The sequence below is a fragment of the Aethalodelphis obliquidens genome, unplaced genomic scaffold (genome assembly GCF_003676395.1).
Source record: "Aethalodelphis obliquidens isolate GAN/ISIS:26980383/991018 unplaced genomic scaffold, ASM367639v1 scaffold2, whole genome shotgun sequence".
Lineage (NCBI taxonomy): Eukaryota > Metazoa > Chordata > Mammalia > Artiodactyla > Delphinidae > Aethalodelphis > Aethalodelphis obliquidens.
Genome location: NW_020837946.1, coordinates 43373275 through 43398239, shown reverse-complemented (window position 1 = coordinate 43398239; position 24965 = coordinate 43373275). Strand labels below are relative to the sequence as shown.

The 24965-nt window shown below is 36.1% G+C and overlaps 1 protein-coding gene and 1 long non-coding RNA gene across 10 annotated transcripts in view; one reads left to right on the top strand and one right to left on the bottom strand.

Moving 5' to 3' along the window:
* LOC113630378 (uncharacterized) overlaps positions 1–24831 on the bottom strand; it is a 29584-nt gene extending 4753 nt beyond the window's left edge. The window contains exon 1 of the long non-coding RNA XR_003436943.1: positions 24238–24831. This is a non-coding gene — a long non-coding RNA (uncharacterized LOC113630378). The remainder of the gene's footprint in view (positions 1–24237) is intronic.
* Positions 1–24965, top strand: part of NAB1 (NGFI-A binding protein 1) — a 45016-nt gene that overhangs the window by 9149 nt on the left and 10902 nt on the right. For all 9 annotated transcript variants that reach the window (XM_027125636.1, XM_027125617.1, XM_027125608.1 and 6 more), the window contains 3 exons: positions 931–1768; positions 13055–13188; positions 15585–15636. In XM_027125636.1, coding sequence (XP_026981437.1) covers positions 950–1768; positions 13055–13188; positions 15585–15636 — 1005 coding nt within the window. In that variant the 5' untranslated portion in view covers positions 931–949. The remainder of the gene's footprint in view (positions 1–930; positions 1769–13054; positions 13189–15584; positions 15637–24965) is intronic.

Here is a 24965-nt window from a genome sequence, read left to right as displayed (position 1 = left end):
AGGCTCTCTGCTGCTTCTTTGGAGGGATCTTCCACCCTCCTTGGCTTCATCCTGTGTCTCTAACCCTGAGACACACTTAGGCTCCAGTCTGTTATTTTGCACACAGGACAGTTCTACTTAAGCATTCTACCTTGTGCCATGTTCAGGTGCCATGTGTTTGAAAGGGAATTCCATCATCCCTGATTTTCTGTATCCCGAATGCCTGTTGCAGTTCTAGACATTTCCTCTCCTTTTCATCACTTACATCTAAGTGATCACCAAGTCTTGTCTGAATTTTTCCTGCCTCTTTTTTCTCAGTTCCTAAATATACCACCTTCTATCTTATCAACTCCAGTTCATACTGAAATCTCTCATCCTCTGCCTGCCAGACTAATCTTGCTACTTTTTTTTTATAAAATGGGAATTAACTCTACCTATCTCACAGGGCTGTTGTGAGGATTAGACATAATATAAAGTGTTTGTCATACAGTGTGACACAAAATAAGTATTCAGTGCATGGTAGCATAGTATACTTCTTACCCCCTTCTGAATTTGATTATCCTTCACTTTGCCTCTGTGTCCACACCATGGAAGCAGCAAAGTGAATAGTCAAAAATATGGGATATAGAGCCCTGTGAGCCTTGGTTTCAGTCCCTAGACTTCTGCTTAGCTATTTGTGAGATCTCAGGCAAATTATTTATATTCTTTGAGCCTTTATAATTTTTTCTTTAAAATGGAAACTATTACTGAATATTGACCATTAAGGTTGATAGGAGAGTAAAATAAGATAACTTAGGCATAGAGAGAATGCTTCCTTAACAGTCAGTTGCTATGCAAATGCTGCTTGTTTTCTATTCTTCCCATACTGAACTCTTAAATCCTATAGTGTCTAACAGATAGGCTTAAGAAGTTTGGAGCAAGTGTGATGAGTATTTCCTCTTCTTTTTGCAGGTTAAGCCCATCCACAGTAATGGCCGCGGCCCTACCCAGGACCCTGGGGGAGTTGCAGCTGTACAGAATATTACAAAAAGCCAATCTGCTTTCTTATTTCGATGCCTTTATCCAACAAGGTGGTGATGATGTCCAGCAACTCTGTGAAGCTGGAGAAGAGGAATTCTTGGAAATCATGGCACTCGTGGGCATGGCTAGCAAGCCCCTTCACGTTAGGAGGCTACAGAAGGCTTTGAGAGACTGGGTTACAAACCCTGGCCTTTTCAATCAGCCGCTGACGTCCCTGCCTGTCAGTAGCATACCCATCTATAAATTACCAGAGGGATCACCAACCTGGCTGGGAATATCCTGCAGCAGTTATGAAAGAAACAGCAATGCCCGGGAACCTCATTTAAAAATCCCCAAGTGTGCTGCCACCACCTGTGTGCAGAGCTTGGGACAGGGGAAATCAGACGTGGTGGGGAGCTTAGCGCTGCAGAGTATCAGTGAGTCCCGACTCTGGCAAGGCCACCATGCCACTGAGAGCGAGCACAGCCTCTCCCCAGCTGACCTTGGCTCTCCAGCTTCCCCAAAAGAAAGTAGCGAGGCGCTGGATGCTGCTGCCGCGCTCTCTGTAGCCGAGTGTGTGGAACGAATGGCCCCCACGCTGCCGAAAAGTGACTTAAACGAAGTGAAAGAGCTGCTAAAAACCAACAAGAAGTTGGCCAAAATGATTGGTCACATCTTTGAGATGAGTGATGATGATCCACACAAAGAGGAGGAAATTCGAAAATATAGTGCAATATATGGCAGATTTGACTCCAAGAGAAAGGACGGGAAACATCTCACGCTTCATGAGGTAGAAAGCCCACATTTTTCTTTGTGCATATGTGGTGTGTTGTGTCTCTTAGAGATTAATTTGGTAATAGTTTGCAGCTAAGGAGATACATTACCTGAAAGCAGTATTAAAGACATTTAGGTTTAGCAAAATGTAACTCTAGTGAAAATAGACCATATCTATTGTGTGTGTTAGGGTATTTTTGTGTTGAATTCAAACACGTTGAGCTTTGGAACTACAGTGTAGGGTGACTTTTAGAAAAATATCAGAATTTAAGCAGTGAGAGCATAAAGTCTTTGCATGTACAAGGCAGTTTGTCTTTTAATTAAGAAATAAAATGAGATTTTAAGTAGAACAAAAATCATTTTTGTAGACTTTTTTTAGAAAAAAAATTTGTAAACAATAAAACCACAACTTAAAGTGATTTTCAGCTAGCATAGAAAACAAAATTATTTTAGATGAATGTTAGAAGAATTATTATAGCTTTGAATATTGTTTTGGTTTGACATTTGGCATTAAAAATTCTCATTTTATTTTTGTAGCACTCTATCCAGAAATACTTTGCTTAAGCAGAAGAATGCATATACGTATGTGTCTTTCTCATTTACTCCCTTTTTCTTGTCTATCTGGCCAACACATCATATTTAAGACTCAAGCATCTTTAAGACCTTAAGACTCAAGCATAAGCTTAAGTCTTTTTTGATATGTTTTCCCCCAAGTGACCTTTCCTTTCCATTTTTATCCCTGTATAATGTACACTTCTGTCACAGTAACTTCAACACTTTATTGTACTTATATATATATTGGTCTATCCCTCACAGTATACTTTGGGATTCTTCAAGGCAGAGAAAATGTCTCATTCATTTTTATATCTTCAGAATCTAATGCACCCAACAAATGCTTGAAAAATAAATGCATTTCAAAAGTTAAAAAACGATTTCATAGCTAAAATTTATAGCCATTTATCCATTAGAAGAAAGAGAAACTCTCCTTGAAAAAAATGTTCAGTTGAATGCAGTATTTCATGTTAGAAACATTAGATCTTCCCCCCAGACTTATACTTTAACACAAAAAATATTATATATTTATTGAAAAAGTATTCAGTCATTACAAAAGGATGTGAAGTGATTGAATCTGTAAACATTCAGATTCTTTTATTTACCTATACAAATGTGGGATCATATTTTGTACACTCTTCCTCCAAATTCTTTTTTTTAAACTTAACAATATACTCAAAGTACAGTGTACTATTAGATGTATTTTTTAAGTGATTACATATAGAGCTACCTTATTCATTTATGGGTTATATTATATTTCACAATATGAATGTGCTGTTATTTATCTTAACCATTCACTTTTTGATGTCACTTAAGTTGTTTCCATTTTTAAAATTTTATATATGGTAGGACGTGAACATTACACATATATATCTTTACAGACTTGTGCATGTTTTACTATAGAATAGAGTCCCAACATGTAAAATTATGGGATCAAAGAATAAGTAGATTTAATATTTTAGTAGATACTGCTAAATTGCCTTCTAAAAAAGCTGCAGCAATTTATATTTTCACAGTCGTTGTACGCAGGTGTCCATTTTTCCACTCTCTTGCATTTATCATTTTTAATCTTTGTCAGTCTAAGGGATGAAAAAATTATCATTGCTCAAATTAACTTTCCTTAGTGAGTATGAGTATCTTTTCTTATGTTTAACAGACATCCAATTCTATATTCATATCCTTTGTTTTAATGTTGGAGTTGTTTGGTTGTTTTGTCTAACCTTTAAAATATTGGTAAGAACTTTTTATATTTTAAGGATATTAACCTTTGTCTTATGTTGTAAACATTTTCCCAGATTGTCATTTGTCCTTTGACCTTTCAGACTGGTTGCCATGTGGAAGTTTAATTTTATATAGTAATATTTATTGATCTTGTCCTGTGTGATTTCATTTGTCTAATTCTCTATTCCTTCACCAGTATAGAGTTAGGTTAATTACTGTAGCTAAATAATGTACTTTAATATATGGAAAGGCAAGTGCCCCTTTTATAGTACTGTTCTGCAGCCTCTGTTTTTTTAGGTAATCTTACACATTTCTCCTTCCAAATGAAATTTTTAATGCATTTGTCAAATTTCCCCAAAATTTCTGTTGGTGTTTTGATTAGAAATGCCTTAAAGGTATAGATTAATTTGGACAAAAATGATATATTTACAATAATGAAAACTCCCGTACAGTAATATACTATATGTGTTTACTTAGATCTTTTATATTCCTCAGTAATTTCTTAGTTCTTTATTCATAGGTTTTGCACATTTCTTGTTAGGTCAAATACTGTGTATTATATATGTATATTAAATGTCTGTATCATAAACATACATTTATTTTGCATATATATACAGGTATATAAGATATAAAAGTGTATAATCGTAAATGAAATTTTTTCCTGCTTTTTAAAATTACTATCACTGGCCGATTTTTGTATATTAATCTTGTCTTCAGCAATTTCACCATCTGATATTTTAAAATAAATTATTTTAGGGCTTCCCTGGTGGCGCAGTGGTTGAGAGTCCGCCTGCCGATGCAGGGGACACGGGTTCGTGCCCCGGTCCGGGAAGATCCCACATGCCGCGGAGCGGCTGGGCCTGTGAGCCATGGCCGCTGAGCCTGAGCGTCCGGAGCCTGTGCTCCGCAACGGGAGAGGCCACAACAGTGAGAGGCCCGCGTACCGCAAGAAACAAAAACAAAAACAAGAAACAAACAAAAAAAACAAAATAAATTATTTTAGATATGAATGGATACTGGTGCTTAATATCAGAAGTGGTTAGCAAAATTAGTCACAGGGGATTCTGTGATTTGATCTATTTTGGGCATATCCTTTTGTAATTGTTATATATTGTTGCCATACAATAATGGACTCACAAGAACTTGTGAGTAGATCTAGAAAATTCAGGTAGCATTATAATTCGGATACACTTTGACACTTTCATTACCTATGAACCAATAGAGAAATCTACTACAAGGTCGTCAGTAATAGGAAACAAAGGGCAAAACATGTTGGCAGTTTTAGGTTCATGCTATAATCCAGTTTTCATATAATTTTTAAAACAGAGCAGATGAAACACAGTCAAGGGCCTGTCTTTTTATTAAAGCAAAAGTATGTTAAAGAGATGACTTTAATAAAGCCTGTCAACCTCACTTAAAAAAATCCCAACCTACTTTAAAAAAATGCAAAGTGAATTATTTCACACTTTGCTTTTGCTAAGGGGCTCTTTGCTTCTTTGGATAAATAGGCACAGGTGGTATTTACGTAATGAGACCATTGTGGGTTTCACAAAATAAGGGAACAGTCAAAATGAATGCCAGTGGCTGAGATGTGGGGTTGGGGGTTTTGGAAAGTGTGACTTGTGAAGCTTAACTTAGACCACTTATTATTTGTAACTCAAGTATGTGAGTCTGGTCTAATAATATAGTTTAGGATAGAAGTTTATGAATCAGGACACTTGCTTCAAACTAGTAACCATTCAAGAGTTTGGTGGAAATCACAAAATCCTGAGGGAATTAAAAGAAAGAAGGTACTGTCAAGTGTACCTTTTAGGTACACTTGTGATAATTTCACATTTTTTCATTTGACTGTTTACAATGAGAGCAAGATTTTTGAGTTTTTCCAAATTCCTAAGATTAAAGAATGTTACTAATTTGTCCTCAGTTTCTAAATAAGGAAATACGTGACTTATTCTTAATTCACTTTTGGTAGTATTTCTGAGAGTTTTCTTCATATAAACACTGAACACTCACTCTCTTTCAAGACATATAAGTAGGTCACGAGCAGATGAAAATCAGAAAGTTACCTATACCTGAAAAAAATTTTTCAACTCACAAGCATATAAAATTCTTATTCTTTTTTTATTTTTTTATTTTTTTTTTTGCGGTATGCGGGCCTCTCACTGTTGTGGCCTCTCCCGTTGCAGAGCACAGGCTCCGGACGCGCAGGCTCCGCGGCCATGGCTCACAGGCCCAGCCGCTCCACGACATGTGGGATCTTCCCGGACCGGGGCACGAACCCGTGTCCCCTGCATCGGCAGGCGGACTCTCAACCACTGTGCCACCAGGGAAGCCCTCTTATTCTTACATGCATTTTTATACTTGTTTCCAAGTATACATTGTAAATATATAATTCTTTACATTTTACAGTAAAGAATTGTAGAATGAATCATTGTTACACACACTGTTTTTAAGCTAGAGAATCAGTGATAGTCTTAGGACATGGCTAGGTATGGCCTGGCCATAGGAGTCAGACCATGAAGATGGTGTGAGGGGCTGAGGCCTAGTTACTGGTGTGGGACAGGTGCTAAGGGACAAACCCAGAAGCAGTACTAGAAGGAAGTCCAGGCAGGCAGAGTTCCATCTGTCCAAAGGTGTGTTGGCAGAGTATTTGGTAAACTAGGTAAGCAGTATGCATCAAATCTTAAAGAAATGAATGGATAAAGAGAGAGAAACTGAAAGTTGAGAATAGCAAGGCCGTGGAGAATGTAGGGGCTTGTAATATTCAGAAATAAAAGCACATAGACAAGTCGGCATTATATCAATAGAATATTTGTCAGCAGATAGCAACGTCCAGCTGAAGAGCTCTGGAACTCAAAGATAGGAAGGGGAAGAAGAGGAGAATGTGGAGTTAGTGGGTAAGTTGTAGACCTAGTGGAAATGCTACAGGAACTGGAGTGCTAAGCAAGTTACTAACATAAGGACCTCGGCCCACAGAATACATGGTGATGCCAAGTTTAGGTCAGTTACCAGTGTAGTGTTGAGAAGGCAAGGCTGAGTGTTTCAGAGAAGCCCAACAGTCTTAGTTCTGAGAGAGGGGGAATGCCAAATCCGGGAACCTCTTAGACCTGAGCATATTACTAGTGAGTTATGATGCTAAATTCCGAACTCTCAGCTTGAGTGGATCAATTTCAACGTCTAATACTTGAAAAGAAATGTTGGACATTCCCTTTTGATCATTTAAAAAAGTGGATTATAGGACTATTAGGGTAGTCGTTCTTCTTGAGTCACTTTTGATAAGTCACATTTTTCTGAGAATTTGTCCATTTCATCTAAGTTTTCAAACATATTGGCATAAAGTCGTTTATCGTTTTTAAGACCTAATATTGTTTGTACATTTGTCTCTTTTTCCCTGATCAGTCTTGCCAGAGGTTTGTCAACTATATTAATCTTTTCAGGGATCTACAAACTAGAGCCTGTGAGCAAAATCTAGCCCACCTCCTGATTTTGCACATAAACTTTTATCGGAATACAGCCATGCCTATTTGTTTATGTATTATCTATGGCTACTTTTGAGCTATGATGTAGCATTGGGTAGTTGTAACACAGACTGGCCTATAAAGCCTAAAATATTTACTATCTGACCTTTTACAGAAAAGCTTTCCAACTTCTTTTTGAGGAAGCACTTTTGGCTTAATTGATATTTTTAGTTGTGCTGTGTTTGTGTTTACATTTGCTTTCTTACAGTTTATTTTATTGTTCTAACTTATATTTTGTCCTGAGTTCATTAATGTTCAGCTGTTCTTCTTTTCTCATGTAAGGAGTGAAGGCCATAAATTCTCACTATGTATTGAATTAGCATTATTCCCAAAGTTTTGATATGTGGTTATTATTTTTTAATTCTGATTATTTCTCTTTTTATTTATGACTTCTTTTCTAATCCATGAGTTATTAAGAAGTTTTTTTCATTTCCTAATATGAGGGGGTTTTTCCTTTATTCTTTTTCCCAGTGATTTCTAACTGAATTACATTGTGGTCAGAGAACATGGTTTGTATGATGCCAGCCCTTTAAAATTTGTTGAGATATGAGTTATGGCCCAGTATGTGGTCAGTGTTTTTAATGTGCTTCTGCAGTTGTTGGTAGAGTGTTCTGTATGTGTCTGTTTTAACAAGCTTATTAACTGTTTTTCAAACCTTCTATAGACTGTTTTTTTTTTTTTTTTGTCTGCTTGCTCTATCAGTAGCTAAGAGTTGTGTCTTAAAATCACCTACTCTGATTGTGGAGTTGTCTATTTCTCTATGTACTATGCAGCAACCTTATTAATCTTTAATAATGCATTTAGTTTTAAAAAACTTTTTTGTTTGATATTAATATAAGTACATATGCTTTCTTCTTGTTAGTAATTTCTTGTTACTTCTTTTTTCCATCCTTTTACTTTTAGTCTTTCTGAATCCATGTTTTAGATACATCTCTTGTAAATACCAATAATTGGATTTTTAAAAAATTCTCTTACATTCCTTGTCTTTTAACTGCAACATTTGGTCCATTTACATTTATTATAATGACTGATGTTTTGAATTTATTTCCTTTATTTTATTTTGTATTTCTTCCCTTCCTCCTCTTTATATCTCAGATTTACCATCTGGAATTAGTGTCCTTTAGCCTGAAGTGCATTATGTAGAATTTTCTTAATGAAGGCCTACTGATAGCAAACTCTGTCCTTCCTCACCCCATTGGAAAATATCTTTATTTTGCCCTCATTCTTAATTGCTACTTATTCTGGGTATCAAATTCTGTATTGTCAGTTATTTTCTGTTAGTAATTGAAGATATCATTTCCTTGGCCTTCAGCTTTCATTGTTGTGTTTAGAAGCCAGTGGTTATCTGACTATTGTCTGCTTTTGAAATCTTCTCTTTTACCGTGCCCCAATTTCTTCTCTCCTTCTGACTTCTCAATTTTTCTTAGTCATTTTTACTATATTACTCTTTAGTCATATTTTCAACTCCTTTTATTTCTTTAAATGAAATCTTTGAGGGTCTGTTTCTGCTGTCTGTTGTTTCTGCTGGTTTTTACTTTTGGTTCCTTGTTTCTTTGGATGTTTTATGATTTCTGTCTATGAACTCATATTTCTTGGAACTGTGGAAATGTTTTGAGGCCTAGGAAGAAAATGGATTCTCCTAGAGGCTGTTTTTGCTTCTACCAGGCACCTGTACGCTGCACATAACAACTCTGGGACCCTATGAAAATTAATTCTCAGGCTGTTTACTGTAAATTAGGGCTGAAAATCCATGTGAAGAGCTGATTTGGGGTTATGAAATCTCAGGAGAGTATCTTCTGTTCTCTCCCATTTAGTAACAAGGTTAAAGACAGGTAATTCTCCTTGCATTCTCCTGTGGGGTATGGGTATATTTCTAATTCTGTCTTGCATCAGGCTGTAGTACTTTCGTATTGTTTTTCGTAGACTCCTCAGCCTCACCTTTGATGGATACTCAGCTTTTCCTGTTATTCTCTTCCCACACTCACCAGCCCAGTGAGGGTGTAAAGATTGAAGTTCATCTGGTTTAGCAACTGTCCTCAACTTACTCCTTTGAGATACTGTCTTCATTCATTTTGGCCTGAATCGTTCTTACTGTCTTGCTGGCTTATTGATGCATTTAAGATATTTTTTCCTTCTATTTTAGCCAACATTTTTCCTGTGAGAAATGTGAGAGGGGCCGGTCACGGTACCTAGCCCTCCCTGTGCTAGAAATGAAAGTCTTGATTGCCTTTAGAGCTTCCCTATCACACATCCCTATCACACAGCATTCATGTAGTATTTTTATGCTAACACTTACTTGAAACTTAATTGAAAGTCACAATCATTTGATTGTTAAAGATTATAACTACCAGTAGAGAAAGTTTTAAAATCTAGTTAAAAATAATAGAAAGTTAACTTTAAGAAATCTTTTACATGAAGATATGAATGGAATTTTGGTATTTTTAGCCATGAAAGGAGGAAGTGGAGGAAGTAAGTAAACCAATGAGGGAGAATATCTTATTTTATACTTTTAACAAAATTAGAAACTTAAAACTTCTAAAAAGCTAGCTTGGTGCTGCAGTGAATGACTACTGGTTTTAGAGTATTTGTATCATTTTTCTATTTAAAATATATCATAATAGTTATTGATTTAATTATTAGCAACTGGGAGCATGAAATCGAGAAGATACAGAAAATACATTTTTGAGGGGAAAGCTTGATGAATCAGCTTCATGTTACAACTTGGGGTGAGCTATAATTATTTCTCCAGCCTCAGTTTTTCTACCAGAAGTCTCTCTGAGGGCCTGGAGAGTTCAGTATAGTTTTTCCGTCTGTTGGAGCCTGAATTCAGGCACAAAGATTGTGTTATGTTTTTTTTTCTTGGTTTCTGGTAGGATGATGGAAGGAATCTTAGAATATTTTTTTATTTTCTGCAGTTTTGAATGAGCTGGTACCTCTGAATGTTGTCAATTCAGATATCTTACTGACAATCAGAATTTCTCCATACTAATTTAGATTTATGAGTACAAAAGAGAAACAGCTACATAAAAAGCAACTTGAGAAGGATCTTTCAAGGTTATTGTAGCTACTGCTAAGCTGAAATTGAAGTTAATTTATTTAGGAGATTATTCCTTGAAGTATGTTTTACTTTTAACTCCTGTAACATTGTGCCTGTCAAAAGCACTTAGGGCAGAAATTGATCTACTGAGGATTCTTTAGGAGGAGGGGAGAAAGCTGAAAATAAATTCCTCCTATTATGTTTTTATATTCAGTTATGGGTTTAAAATAAGAAGCCTGGGCTTATTGTAACCTTGTTGCCAGTAGCCGCATTACAAGCATATTGGTGATATTGCAGGTTTGGTTCCAAACCACCACAATAAAGTGAGACACACAAATTTTTTTTGGTTTCCCAGTGCATATAAAAGTTATATTTACACTATACTGTAGTGTATTGTGTGCAGCAGCATTATGTCTAAAAAAAATGTACATACCTTAATTAAAAAATACTTTATTGCTAAAAAATGCTAACCATCATCTGATAACACAGGGTCACCACGGACCTTCAATTTGTAAAAAATTAGTATCTGCAAAGTGCAATAAAGCGAAGCACAATAAAATGAGATATGCCTGTATTTGAGAATAAGCCAGTGTAACCTACAGTTGGAAATCTGGGGAGGAGGATATTAGATACCTATATCATACCATATACTGCATACCATAACACATTCTAGATGGAGTAAATATGTGGAAAAAAATAAAACCATTAGACTAAATTATAGGAGAACATTTATATGTATTAGGGTAAGAAGGGAGCTTCTGTGCATAGCACTCAAGACAAAACTATAGGGCTAATGACAAACTATGAAAAAATAAAAAAACAAAACCACTACACATGAAGAGTTAATGCTCTTCATACATAACGAATTCCGTAAGTCCCTAAGAAACAAAATAGTGCAATAGAAGAAACAGGCAGCTACCATGAGCAAGCAGATTTTAAAATAAGTCAAAAACATAAAAATTTCAGTGTTATAGCCAAAGAAATGCAAATTATAACCAAAAGTCATTGAAAATACATCAGATTGGTAAAGCTTTTAGATAACAGCCAGTGTTGGTCAAGATTCTGGGAAATGAACTCTTCATATAATTGTTGGTAGCATTAAGATTTGAAACAATTTTTTTGGAGAGTAATTTGATGAAATATGTAAATCTCTTAAAATTTAGTATATTCTGTGACCAAGAAGTCTCTTTGTACTAATTTATTCCAGGTAAATAACTGAATATGTGTGTAAAGATGCACAAAGAATGCTCTTTGCAGCTTTCTTTGTAGTACATGAAAAATGAGGGCAATGTCCAGAGTGAGGTTGATTTAAATAATATATTGCTATTTTCTACAATGTAATATTTATGTCTAGGTAGTAAAAATTACATTGTACAGGATATTTAAATTCATTCATCAGTCAATCAGTGTTTATTAAGCTTACTAACCATGCCAGATACTGTTGTAAACAAGCCAAGTCTCTGCCTTAATATATGAAAAAGTAAAAAATGCAGCATACGTAAGTGAAGGAAAGGAAGTTACACATCTACATTCACATGTATATATGTACACAGAGAAATATTGGAATAATATGCATTAAAATATTAATAGTCATTCTGGATGGAAGGACTGCATGCTGCATTCATTTTCTTTTGCTTCTCTGTATTTTCAAAAATTTTAAATAAGAAAAACTGTGAATAAAGTGGGATAACTGGGTAGGGAGAAAGGTAAATGCCTGATTCTTTGTCAAAGGAAAACGAGAACTAATACTAACAACAACTTTGTGCCAGCTGTCTTCTCACTTACTTCTTGTTACAGTCCTTGGAGGTAGTGATATTATCCCATTTTGCCTCTGAGAAAACTGAGGCTCTGAGAAGTTTTTACATGTCCAAAATCACACAGCTGGTAAGTGACGGAGCAAGACTCATCCTAGGTCTCTCTGCCATCACATCCCATCAGTTTGCCGTCAGTCACGCCTGGAATGAGTATGTTTCTTGCTTTTTAAAAAAGCCTGATATACCTCTTGGCAGTTCCTTACTTACATCTATTTAAGTTGACAAAATTATGTGAAAAATATTTTGTAGTCTAGTAAACAAATTATAGATTTTCAGTTTAGGATAACCTTTGATATTTTAAATTTTAGTACAGGTGTTTGGTCAACTAGCAACTCTATATTGGCAATATTTAGCACTTAGATGAAAGAGTTGAATTAGATGAATCTTAGAGATTTAGTGACTCCAAGACCTTGATTTTCCATTATAACCCTCATTTGTGATAATGCTATCTTTTACTGATTTTATAAATACTTAACTAAAATCATTTTTTATTTCTTCCTAAGAATTTTCATATCAGTTCACCTTAAAAAAAACATCTGGGGCTTCCCTGGTGGCGCAGTGGTTGAGAGTCCGCCTGCCGATGCAGGGGACATGGGTTCGTGCCCCGGTCCGGGAAGATCCCACATGCCGCGGAGCGGCTGGGCCCGTGAGCCATGGCCGCAGAGCCTGTACGTCCGGAGCCTGTGCTCCGCAACGAGAGAGGCCACAACAGTGAGAGGCCTGTGTACCGCAAAAAAAAAAAAAAAAAAAATCTGTAAGACCATGTATACTCACTTGTAGTTAAGGAAATATTATCAGCATATCATAAAATCATATCCCTTGGTTTCTCATAAGCAAAATAAGATGCAGAACATTTTTTAACTTTTTATTTTGCTTATTTTCTATAAACTCTCCTACTTAAACAAAAATAAATAAAGCATATAAATAAATAAAACCAAGATGACTATTTTGATTAGTTCAAGTTCTGAGAGATGTAGATAACTTGATTTGCTTCTGAAGTTAGGCAGTAGGACTAATTAGGAGTGAAGGCTAACCTGATTTTCGTAAATTATGATTTCATTATATAATGATGTGACTTCTTATATTCTTAAGTGAAACATTTTCTGTATTGATGAAATAAAAATGTTTATAATTTTCGAAACTTTGTTTTGAACATGCAGCTCACTGTTAATGAAGCGGCTGCTCAGCTTTGTGTGAAGGATAACGCTCTACTGACAAGAAGAGATGAACTTTTTGCCCTGGCTAGGCAGATTTCTCGAGAAGTCACCTATAAATATACTTACAGAACCACCAAGTAAGTGTTTGGCAGTATTTTTGCATTGTTTGTTAGAAGTAGAGCTTGAAACACCATCCGTTGATAGAATATAAGCATATCTGAAAAAGTTGAAGTGTGATTATAGTTCTATAAGATTAAACAGTGAAGTTCAAAACATTATTGCTGAAGTGGTTTTCATTGATTTGTTGAATCCTCTTTTATTGTCTTTTGAAAGATAGTTCCCTAGGACTATAGCATTGGTTTGGTGTGGTTCTCGACATTCTTCTCTCACACAGATGCTTTCTTTGGTTTTGAGTGTGATGATGGGATTTAGTTAGTCATCATTTATAGACCTATTTGTATACCCTACCAACTACATGAACTTGTTGAACTCTCTGTGGAAGCAACGTGTTTCCTTTTGCAAGGTGTCTGCGATCTAATGAGATTAGCTGAATAGATAAAAAGACTCCATTGCCCAGTATTTAAAGGAAAATTGGAAAATACTAGGTTACTAGCAAAGGCAATATGGAACATGTGTTTGAAATAAAAAACCCCATGTTGAAAAGCAGTGGTGATTTTAAAATTTAATGTAAACATACCTTATTATTTTTCATCTTATCCTCACTTGAAGCCTAAGCATTGTCTATAGATAGCAGACCATTTTGATTTTGTTCACTTATTCCACATGGACCCTGATTTCCAGTGCACCATTGGTTGTGCTTGCCACTGCTTCTCGGAGGAGATGCATTAGTGTGACTGAGTGTGTGTTTAAAAAAAAAAACAACACATCCTGAGCACCCTTTCCAGCTCTAATAAATCACATTTTCTGGGGATGGAGCCTTAGAGTCCAAACATTCACAAGCATCTCCTATGATTCTTGTGTATATTCAAGTTTGAAAACCACTGATACAGGCACTTGCTGTCATCACCATTATTTTCCCCAGCTCACAGCAGCTTTGTTGTCTGTCCTATCTCAAGAGCCCATATACTTACAAACTGGGAACAAGTAAAATTATGCAAAATAAATGAACAGGATAAGAATACACAGCAATAGTATAGGATTATTTACAAGATTCTTTTTGAGTTGAGTGATCAAGAGCTGATTTTTGTGACTTTGTTTTCTTCACCGTATTATACAATATTTTCTTTCTGACTGCTTTACTTAAATAATTTTCTTTAATCAAAGTAGTACATGTACATGATTTATGAAGTCACATAGTACACAAGGCTTATCACGAAACTCAGCAATTCCCCTGCTCCATCCCCCTTCTTTCTGAATACTACGACCCAGAGGCGACTGCTTTCAACAACTTTTAGTTATTTTTTGTAGTGTTTATTTACATTTATATGTTTTTAAAGTCAAATCATTTTAAAATACACAAGACTTTTACATTATTTATAAGCCAAAACTATGTATAAAGCTAATGCAAAAAAGTTGCACTCTCATTTCTGTCTCTTTTTACTCTGTTCCTCTTCTCATTGTAGGTAGTTTTTATTAATTTCTTTTTCATCCTTCTAGTGTTTGTTTATGCACATGTAAATAAATATAAATATGTTTTCTCACTTATACCTTTTTTTGAAAAAACAATAAGTAGCATGTGTCTATATTATTCTGTATTTTGCTTTTAGTTTAACGTGTCTTGGAGATCTTGCTATATTAGTACATATACATCTTCCTCATTATTTTATACAGCTGCATGATACTGCCTTGTGTGGATATACCATGATTCATTTAACTAGTCCCCTGTTGATGGATACTTGAGTTGTTTCTAGTCTTTTGCCGTTATAAGTAATACCACAGTAAATAACATCATACATATCATATTTTGTTGATTCTGAGGTGTATTTTTCCACATTTTAACATCTTTCAAGTTGAGGTATAACTTAAAATTTATGACTTGCCATCGTTTAATTGGCAGTTATATTTCATGTATATGTAGGTGCTTCTGTGGGAGAGATTCCCAGCAGAGGGATCCCTAGGTCCAGGGAAAATGCATTTATAGTTCTGATAGACAAAATGCATTTTAATCTCATGTAGCCTTAAGCATTTGTCTTAAATGGCCATTTTTTTTCATTTTATCCTAAATTATACTGATCCATGAAGGGTGTCATGGAATACAGTCCTCCTTGATTTTTTTCCTTTTTCATTATGTGGTACTCATTAATACTTATTGAGTACTTTCTGTGTGAGGCATTCTTAGGTAGTGTGCAATAATTTTAAAATGTGTAATATAACTGTGTCTGCCTATTTCCCCAACGTTAATTTAGAAATGATAAAAAGTCTCTTTTTCACTATTTTAATGTTCATTATGAAGTCTTATTTCTGGTGGCAGGGCTCCAGGGTTATATGTTTTGGTGGAAGCTTATAGATTGAGGTGCCTTTAGAAAAAATTCGTTACCTTCTCAAGTTTTTCTCTCTCCCCCATTCCCCTCAGATCAAAATGTGGAGAAAGAGATGAATTATCCCCGAAGAGAATTAAAGTGGAGGTATGATTATGTATTATATTTTCTTATGCTAATAATGTTTGCTTACTAGTTCAAACTAAAAAAAAAGAATGGTCCCATCAACTAGTGAGAAAATGTGAATTGTAGAATCTTAAAAATTATATAGAATTTGGTTGCTTTGAAGTATCTATAGTAATTTGAACTAAGATACTCAGAAAGTTCTTAGAAGGAAACAACAATGATAAGCATGATGTCCAGTCAGTTTATCAAAGGTTGATTTGTAAATAGATGTTTCTTACAGATTTAAAACTCTTTACTGGTTAAACTATTCCTTTTATAATTTTATTTACATCATTAGTCATCTTATCAAATAGACTGAGAGGAGCTAAGGTTTAATTTCTTTATATTAAATATCTGAGAGAAGTGACAATTTAGTAGCTGCAAGTTATGGGGACTTTACTGTAATTAAAAGCCTCTTTTAGGGGATCATGGTTGAGGCAGTCCTGATTTCAGACCTGCGAGTCGTAAGGTGAGTTGAGCAAGAAAAATGTGTTTTTCTTAGGGCTCTCAGAACTGGTTTCAGAATGACTGCTCCTTAATTTGGATTGAATACTTTTTTAAAGGCCAGTCTGCAACAGAGCAGAAATTTGAAGTCAGGAAACTCCTTCCTTTTTTTCTTGGGTGGGGGATAGCGGTCGGTGCTCTTAGCCATTCATTATTTAATTTCAAGTTAAAGAAAACAAGCTATGTTTAACTACCCTAAATTTCCATCATCAAATTATTCTTGCTAGTAATTTGTTAGTAGCATCTGTTTGTATGTAATAATCTTTCATTTATACCAAAGCCAGAGTTAATCTTTTAAAAACATAAATCCCTTTTCTTGCTTCAGTCTTTCCAGTGGCTTTCTACTGTGCCTAGAATAAAATCTACGCTTTTTCCTGAGGCATCTAAGACCCTGCATGATCTGACTCTGGCTTGCATCTAACCCCATCTGCTACCACACTTCCCCATTCTTACTGTGTCCCAGCTCCACTGACCGACTTTCTGTTCCTGGAACACGTCAAACTCATTTGTGCCTCAGCCTTCTCTGTTTGTTCCTCCGCTGTAGATCTTTCTGTAGATCTTCACATGGCTTCAGCTCATAGCAAAGAGTTTTCTCTGACTTCCCTGCTTCCCTTTCTAAAGAGGCACTGTTACCCCAACATCACATTAAGGCTCTTTGTCCTGGCTTGTTTTGTTTTCATAGCACTTACCAGTTTCTGAAACTATTATATATTTATTTTCAATTTATTATTGGTCTGCCCCATTAGATGACAATAGAGCTCTTATCTGTCTATCTACTACTTTTACTTAGTTTATAATAGTGCCTTGCACTTAATAGAACTTAATAAAATCTGTTAGGTGAAATGATGAATGGCCATGGATAAACATCTTTGACTTCTGAAAGCTTTAGCCCCAAGCAGTGGTTCTCAAAGAAGAGAAAAATGTTGTCCCAAACGAGCACCTTTTTAAAAATTGTGCTTATATTTGTAATCTATCTCACTGTTAGCTCTGGAATAATGTTTAAGATGGGTTAGCCTCAGATACCACTCAGAAAATTTATTGAAATGATCTAAGGCCATTGAAAGAACTAACTAGTGAAATAGTTTTCTCCTGTTGCATCTCAAGATAATAAGTAAGAGAGTATCCCTGTGGATTTAGCTGTTAGTGACTCTACCACTGAAAGGGAAATTGGATAAACAGAGAAACTGCTAAAAGGCATGTGCCATTGGAGGATTTAGGGGAAAGAAGGTACAAAACCTACCCAATGTCCAGTAAAGGCAGGCAGCTACTAGGTTAGAAATTACGTTCGCCTCTCTTTCTCACGATTGGCTCTCCATGTCATCATGACTCAAGCTGTTCTCACATTTAAGCCCTGGTTTGTCTAGCTTCAGAGGTCACTAGTGAACATTGAAGTTTGAAATCATGAATCTCATGGACTCTCGGAGCTATAGTGTTTTCTTGTTAGGCTGTGTTGATAAGTCTTTCTGACCCTCTCAATGGCCCTGATCTGAAATGTAAACAAGTTGTTTCTTGTATCCAGTTACAGTGTTGTGAGTTTCTTTTTAGGAGCTTACAATGTTAGGTTATAGCATTAGATGTGACCCTTCTAGTCCTTTATATTCCACTAGAGATAACTGAATTATAGTTCTATATGATTAGTTTGTTACTTTAATAGACATCACAAAGCGATTTGAACAGTTGCAGATTTAGAATTAAGATAATCAGTGTTTCCTTTTTCTGTGAATAACAATTCTAACCTTTCCTAAATAGACAAGTGACTAATCAACCTCAGGTGTCTGTAAATGTTCTTATACTAAACTCTTGATTTTGTTTCCCAGAAATGAATAGCGACTTTAGCTTTGAATTTAGGACAGTAGTTTACTTTTGTTGGTTTGTTTTAATTTTGTCTTGTTTTTGCTTAGTTTTTTAAAAAGTTTGTGTTTTGCAGAGCATCAATATCTGCAAAATGTGTGTGTTATACATGTGTGTATACTTACACATGTATATAGTGTATTGTGTAATCCTTTGCAAAATACACAATATTGGCATAAATGCTGTCTGAATTCCCTTGTGGTATATACTCTAAGTCAAATTCGAGATACTGGAGCTGTTCATTTGGTTGTGGAAGCTGATACTGAGGTAGTTAGTATTGGTCGTATAGGGTTACTACTCCCCTAAGAAGATTTTTCACCAAGCGTTAGTGCTTTATTTATGTCTACCTTCTGTGTGTCTACTGGGGAGGAGGAGAATTTCTGGCATGAGGAGAGATTAGAGGAGGCTTTATTGAGGAGATACCATCTGAGCTGGGTTTTAAAAGAAGGATAGGATTTCAGAAGGTAGGGATGTGGGGTGGAGGGCGGAGGGGAGTTGCAAAGAAAGACTAGCATGGGCAAAGACACAGAGGTAAGAAAATACTCTGTGTGTTTAGAGAACAATGAGACCAGTTTGTCCAGAATATGTGGCTGACACAAAAGACAGTCATAAGTAAAACTACAAAGATTTTAGAATTCTTTGAACATACTGTTTGTCTTATTTGATTATTTGTTTTGTGATTCTTAGCTTATTAACTCTCTATTAAGAAAAAGTAATATAAAAATAAACTTAACCCATTGTAAAGCAGTATAAGATTCCTAATTACTAGGCTCAAATTAATGAGTCCTTTTTTCTCTTCCTTTTCATCTTTATTTTTCCAAAATCCTTGACAGCAACCAATGAGTGTACATGCCAAGTTGCTACGTTTTTTCAATCTTAAACAGATCATTTTTAAGATCAGAGAACAAAAAGAAATGTCATGTCCAGTAGATGAAACAGAAATAACTCAAAAGAGACGTGTAAAGGAAAGAGAAACGTTTTCTTGTATGCCGTTTTCAGTGCATGAGTATACACTAAAAAAAATTAGTGCTTTGTTCAAGCTCAGTAGTTGTTTACTTATTGCTAAATGATGTATTTTCCTGATGTTTGTGAAGGGTTGGGTGGAATGAAATTTTAAAATCCTTGTCATATTTTTCTCTTCTTATTATATAGTAGGTTGTTCCTGCCCTAAGGATAGTTAACTATTTATTTGATTGTCGTTGTCGTTGTTTAATATCAGTATATATGTTGTGAAGTACTCAGGATAATCTCTTGTCCTTGAATAGTGCTCCTTCCTACAGGGCATGTAAGACATTAAAAGACATAGAGATTTTGAACTTCATAGTTCCTAGAATATATGAGATAGTCACAGAGGAAAAAGCCTGCTAACTTTGGGAGGCCTTATTAGGGTAGCCTGTCATTTGGAATGCAGCCTCTAAGGAAAGCCTCTTTAGCCCTCTATGTCAGTACGTGAGGTTTGGGAATATCCTACTGAGGCTAGATGAATAGCTTGTCCACCTGGAATACAACCTTCTGTGTGAATCTGCTTTCAGCTAAACTGCAAATGGATTATGCTTATTCTTTTCTTTTTGATCAGAGGCCTCAAATCCAGCTCTGGGTCAGTTGTCGAAATAACTGGGTTTTTTTTTTTTTGAAATAACTGTTTTTATTGAACCTGTTGTATGCCTGTCCATGCTAGGCATTTGAAATTATCACAGACCTTGTCTACTCTATATGGAGGCTTTATGATTTCCATTTACAGCCAAGGAGAGACTCAGAAAGGGCTTGGTAACCTGCCCAACTTTCTACATTGCAGTGGCAGAGCCAGGGCTTCAAATCTAGGTCTGACTTCTAAACTTCAAAGCAATACCACTCTCCTGGGTGCTAATGAGCATTCACAAAGCATCTTAGGTGTGAAAAACGCTATCCAGATTATACCTTTCCTCCTGCTAGTATGGTAAGAAGGGCAAAGTGTGCACAGGATTGGTAGTCTTTGAAGAAGGGGGAAAGAATCACAGTTATTTTCTAATGCAAGGAAGTTTAACAATTATACTTTTTTTTTTTTTTTTGCGGTACGCGGGCCTCTCACTGTTGTGGCCTCTCCCGTTGCGGAGCACAGGCTCCGGACGCGCAGGCTCAGCAGCCATGGCTCACGGACCCAGCCGCTCCGCGGCATGTGGGATCTTCCCGGACCGGGGCACGAACCCGTGTCCCCTGCATTGGCAGGCGGACTCTCAACCACTGCGCCACCAGGGAAGCCCAACGATTATACATTTTGAGTAGAAAATTCAACAATATAAGTGACAAAATGTATTTAAATATAAGATATCACCATTTGACATACTTATTTTTTACAATGAAGCAAAACAGTTTGTTGGGAAGATAAACAGTAAATCAAGAAAAATTAGTTTGACTTATTTATACTCTACCTGTGACAGAACATATTTAAGATGGCTTGACTACTAAAGGAGATGAAAAATCAAGAGCCAAAGTCCCTGGCTCTCTTGTCTTCCTCTCAGTTTTTTTAAAATTAGTTATAAGTGGATTCAGTTGATATTTTTTCTTTTTCATCAAGAACATCTCCTATGAATAAACCCTGTCATTGCCTCCAGTATAATAAGTATTAGAAGAGAGGAAGGGTGTGTAAAACAACCAGTCTCAGCCCTGGCGATGGTAGCTGACTAAATGGACGGTTACTGTTCATTTCTCGTCTGTCAGTTTTCTTCGTTCACTGAAATTGCTGGAGACTAGGTAAAGAGATGAGAGGTGACAGCATTCTTCATCCTGTGTGGGCTGGGAGTGCAAAGCAATCAGAGATAACTGGATGAAAGAAATGAAGTTTGTTAATAGAGACCAGAAAGTCAGAGAATCGGGGCTTGAAAAAGAAAGACTTAGAGGAAACATCTGCTAGCAGTTCCAGTGGGTTGAGGGTGGCAGAGTGAGGAAGGGGGAGGGAAGAGGGTCAGAATACCCACCTACGCTGTTACTAAGCTTGTTGAAAAGAAAGCTGGTCTAATTTGATGTAGACTCTTCCCCTCTGGATCAGAAAAACAGAAGCATTACAATCTGCTATTCATATAGAAAGTGTGAGTAGAGAAAGGGAAAATGCACGTGTGAGGCCGAGAACATCTGTTGGAACAAGTTGTTTTAAAGATAGCTAAGCAGTGGTTTTAAAGCAACTTGATAGTGTTTGGTGGAAAGGATGAGGAGGAATGGGGGTGGAGACCAATGCGATGAGAGTAATTAATTAGGTCATGAACAGCATCCCACCCTATATCTTTTATTTTCTCAGTGCTTAGACTCAGAGTCTCATAAGGGAACACTGTGATTAATGGCAGCAGCCAAGAATATGACAAGAAGATAAATTGCTCATAGCATGGTACAGCTGGTTCCTGGGAAAAAAGCTTCAGAGACATATCAAGAGAGTCCTGTAGCAAACATAATGTGAAAGAGACCATTTTCTTGGGAATGTTCTCACTTTTATTTCTAAGTCATATATTTTGGGGTACAAACCTACTTTATATGTCATGAAATGATAGCTACTTAGTCCAGTAGTCTTCCCATCCACGATGAACTGTCAAAGATTGAGAGAAAATCGGAATAGTAATGTTCCCAGTTGCAGAGAGACCACTGATCTGTGTTATTTATTGTTATTTATTTCTTATTGCATGCTTGTATTTCTCTTTATTAATGATGGAGCAGTGTCCATTTTCTAAAAACTTTCGCATGTAGAGCTTGAAGTTCCCCCTTCCGGCTTTTCAATATTCTCATGGTTAATAGTCCTAATAATGGTGCTGCCATATATTTGTATAGCAGTGTATACTTTTTCAAGCTTTATTATTTGCATTACTTTATTTAATCCCCACAAATCTCCATTGGGCAGTTAAGCTATGTTTTAATCTCCATTTAAAAACTGGGAACACTGGAAATAATGAGGTTAACTTTCTTGCCTGAGATTACACTTCTGGTTCCTAACATGAGAAGATTAGATCACTCCTTTCTCCTTCTGCAAGCTCCATCAAAGATAATATTGAGATATTCGAGCTCCTGGGGGTTCTGGCCTGGGCTCACTCCACTCAGGGCCTGATGGGCTGGAACTCTCCAGCCCTGACCTTACCCCAGGTTCCAGAGTCAGTGCATCTGCCTACCAGAGGTCTCACCAGCAGCAGATCAGACTCAATATGTCCCCAACGAAATTCATCAACTTTCTGCTCTCTCCTCAAACCTCCTGGTCTTGAGTTTCTGATTCTAGTGAATGTTATCACCAAACTCCCAGTTGCCTAAGCCATATCTCAGGAATTCATGTGTTTCTCTGTTGCATCTGCCATTGTGTGGGACTAGGCCACTAGTCTCTGTCTTCACTACAGCCCTCTAACCACCATCCTGGACCCCCCTCCCCCAGTACATTATCCCCATCTCATTCTGATTGGGTTTTCTAATGCAGATCTAATTAGTCTTTTCCCTAGACCTTCAAGGACTTCTGTTTGCATTTAGGATAAAATCTAAAATTCTTAACATGACTTACAAGGCCTCATAGAATTTGGCCCTGGGTTTCCAGCTTCTCAGACCACTCCCTCTTAGTGTATTCCCTGTGTTACCTATATTACCGTATTAAGTATTTTCCAGTTTCTCAAGGGTATCTTGTTCTTTTTGCCTCTAGGCCTTTATATAAAGCTGCTCTCTTTCCCTAGAGATCTCTTTTCTTTCAAGTCTCAGCCAAGACATCATGCCCTCTGGGAAGCCTTCCCTGACACAGTGACTCCCCTGTGCTCTGGATCTCTTTGTCCATTTCCCTTTCTACACTGTATTTGTCAGGAAGGCAGGAGTCATTGTATCCCCATCACTGAGTTCAGAGGATAGAACCTGTTAGGCAAACAAGATTGAGTGAATAAACAAGTGTTTCTAGATTTCCATTGTTTTTTCACTAAAATAGTTCCCCACCAATATAGTCAATATTCTCTTGGTGGTTTTAGTGTTAAATGCCTAGCTCATTCTCTAAGATATCTATACTATGTAAATATTTCTAAAATTTATCTTATTCCCCCTGTATCACAGAGATATAGTAATATCACAGCATGCTATTGTTTTACTCTGATTAAATCTGGTGACTTTTTGGGTTAACTTAATAAGTATCCGTAACAAACATTTATTGGGTTAATTTCTGCATGCCACGCATTGTGCCGAGTGTTTTTCAAGAATTTTTTGCTTCTTTAAAATTGTTGTGAAGTTAGCTGGGTACTGTGGTTATCCGCATTTTTAAAAATTTTCTTAAAGAATTTTTTTTTATTTAAAAATTATTTTTTATACAGTTTTTAAAGGTTGCTTTCCATTTAGAGTTATTATAAAATATTGGCTATATCCCCGTGTTTTACAATACATCCTTGAGTCTGTCTTATACCTGAGAGTTTGTACCTTTACTCCCCACCCCTATATTATGCCCCCACCAACTGGTAACCACTAATTTGTTCTCTATATCTATGAATCTGCTTCTTTTTTGTTATAGTCACTAGTTTGTTATATTTTCTTAGATTCTACATATAAGTGATACACAGTATTTGTCTTTCTCTGTCTGACTTACTTAGCATAATGCTCTCCACATCCATCCATGTTGCTGCAAATGGCAAAATTTCATTCTTTTTTATGGCTGAGTAATATTCCATTGTATATATATTACCACATCTTCTTTATCCATTCATCTGTTGGTAGACACTTAGGTTGCTTCTATATCTTGGCAATTGTAAATAATGCTGCTATGAACATTGGGGTGCATGTATCTTTTTGAATTAGTGTTTTTGTTTCTTTCGAATATATAAGCAGGAGTGGAAATGCTGGGTCATATGATAGTTCTATGCTACAAAGCTGCAGTAATCAAAACAGTATGGTATTGGCACAAAAATAGACACACAGATCAATGGAATAGGATAGAGAGCCCAGAAATAAACCCACACAGTTATGGCCAATTAATTTACGAGAAAGGAGGCAAGACTATACAGTGGAGAAAGACAGTCTCTTCAGTAAGTGGTGCTGGGAAAACTGGACAACTACATGTAAAAGAATGAAATCAGAACATTCTCTAACACCATATACAACAATAAGCTCAAAATGGATTAAAGACCTAAATGTAAGACCGGATACTATAAAATTCCTAGAAGAAAACACAGGCAGAACACTCCTTGACATAAATCACAGCAATATTTTTTTGGATCTGTCTTCTAAAGTAAAGGAAATAAAAGAAATGCCTCTACTTACTGTTGTGAGTCTCATAAAGGTGGCAACTCAGGGATTTTGTGATTTTAGCATAGGCTTTGAAGCTAATCTCTGTAGCTGTAAAATGAGGGAAACACAGGGTTGTTTGTGTGAGGATTAAATGAGACAATATAAGTAAATTACAGAACATAGTCAGGAACTGGTTCATTGTAGGCACCTGAAAAATGATAGCTCCTCTTACTGATGTTGTTTTCTAAATCTCCTACTAGCTTACCTCACTGAACTTCAGAACTTAAATTAAAGGAGAGTTTGTTAAAGATAAAGCTGGATTTTTAGGCCTAAATAAATTCTTAGGAGAAAAATGGAATGACTAAGAAAAGTGAACTTTTCATTTAGATTTCAAGTATATATACTTGTATAAAATTCATTCTAGCTCAGTTAATGATTATATTCTATACATTCCTCTAAGCCCAGGGTCCTTGGTCTTGTAGGGGCCTAGAAAGGTGGCTATTTTTAATAATTTAAAAAGGCTGATTGTATAACCCACCATGGAGCTACATAAGACTATTTCAAGATGTTAAATTTATTTGTTCTTGATTCTAATTATTTTATTTCATGTCTTTGGATTTTAAAAAATGGGAAATTAATTATTACCTAGGAAATGAACTTTGGTAGATGAAGTATTTGAAAACATGAGATTTGCAGTGGAGAAATAATTTTTTGAAAAGACCCCAATGGGGAAAATCTTTGAACCAGTGTTTCATATTTCA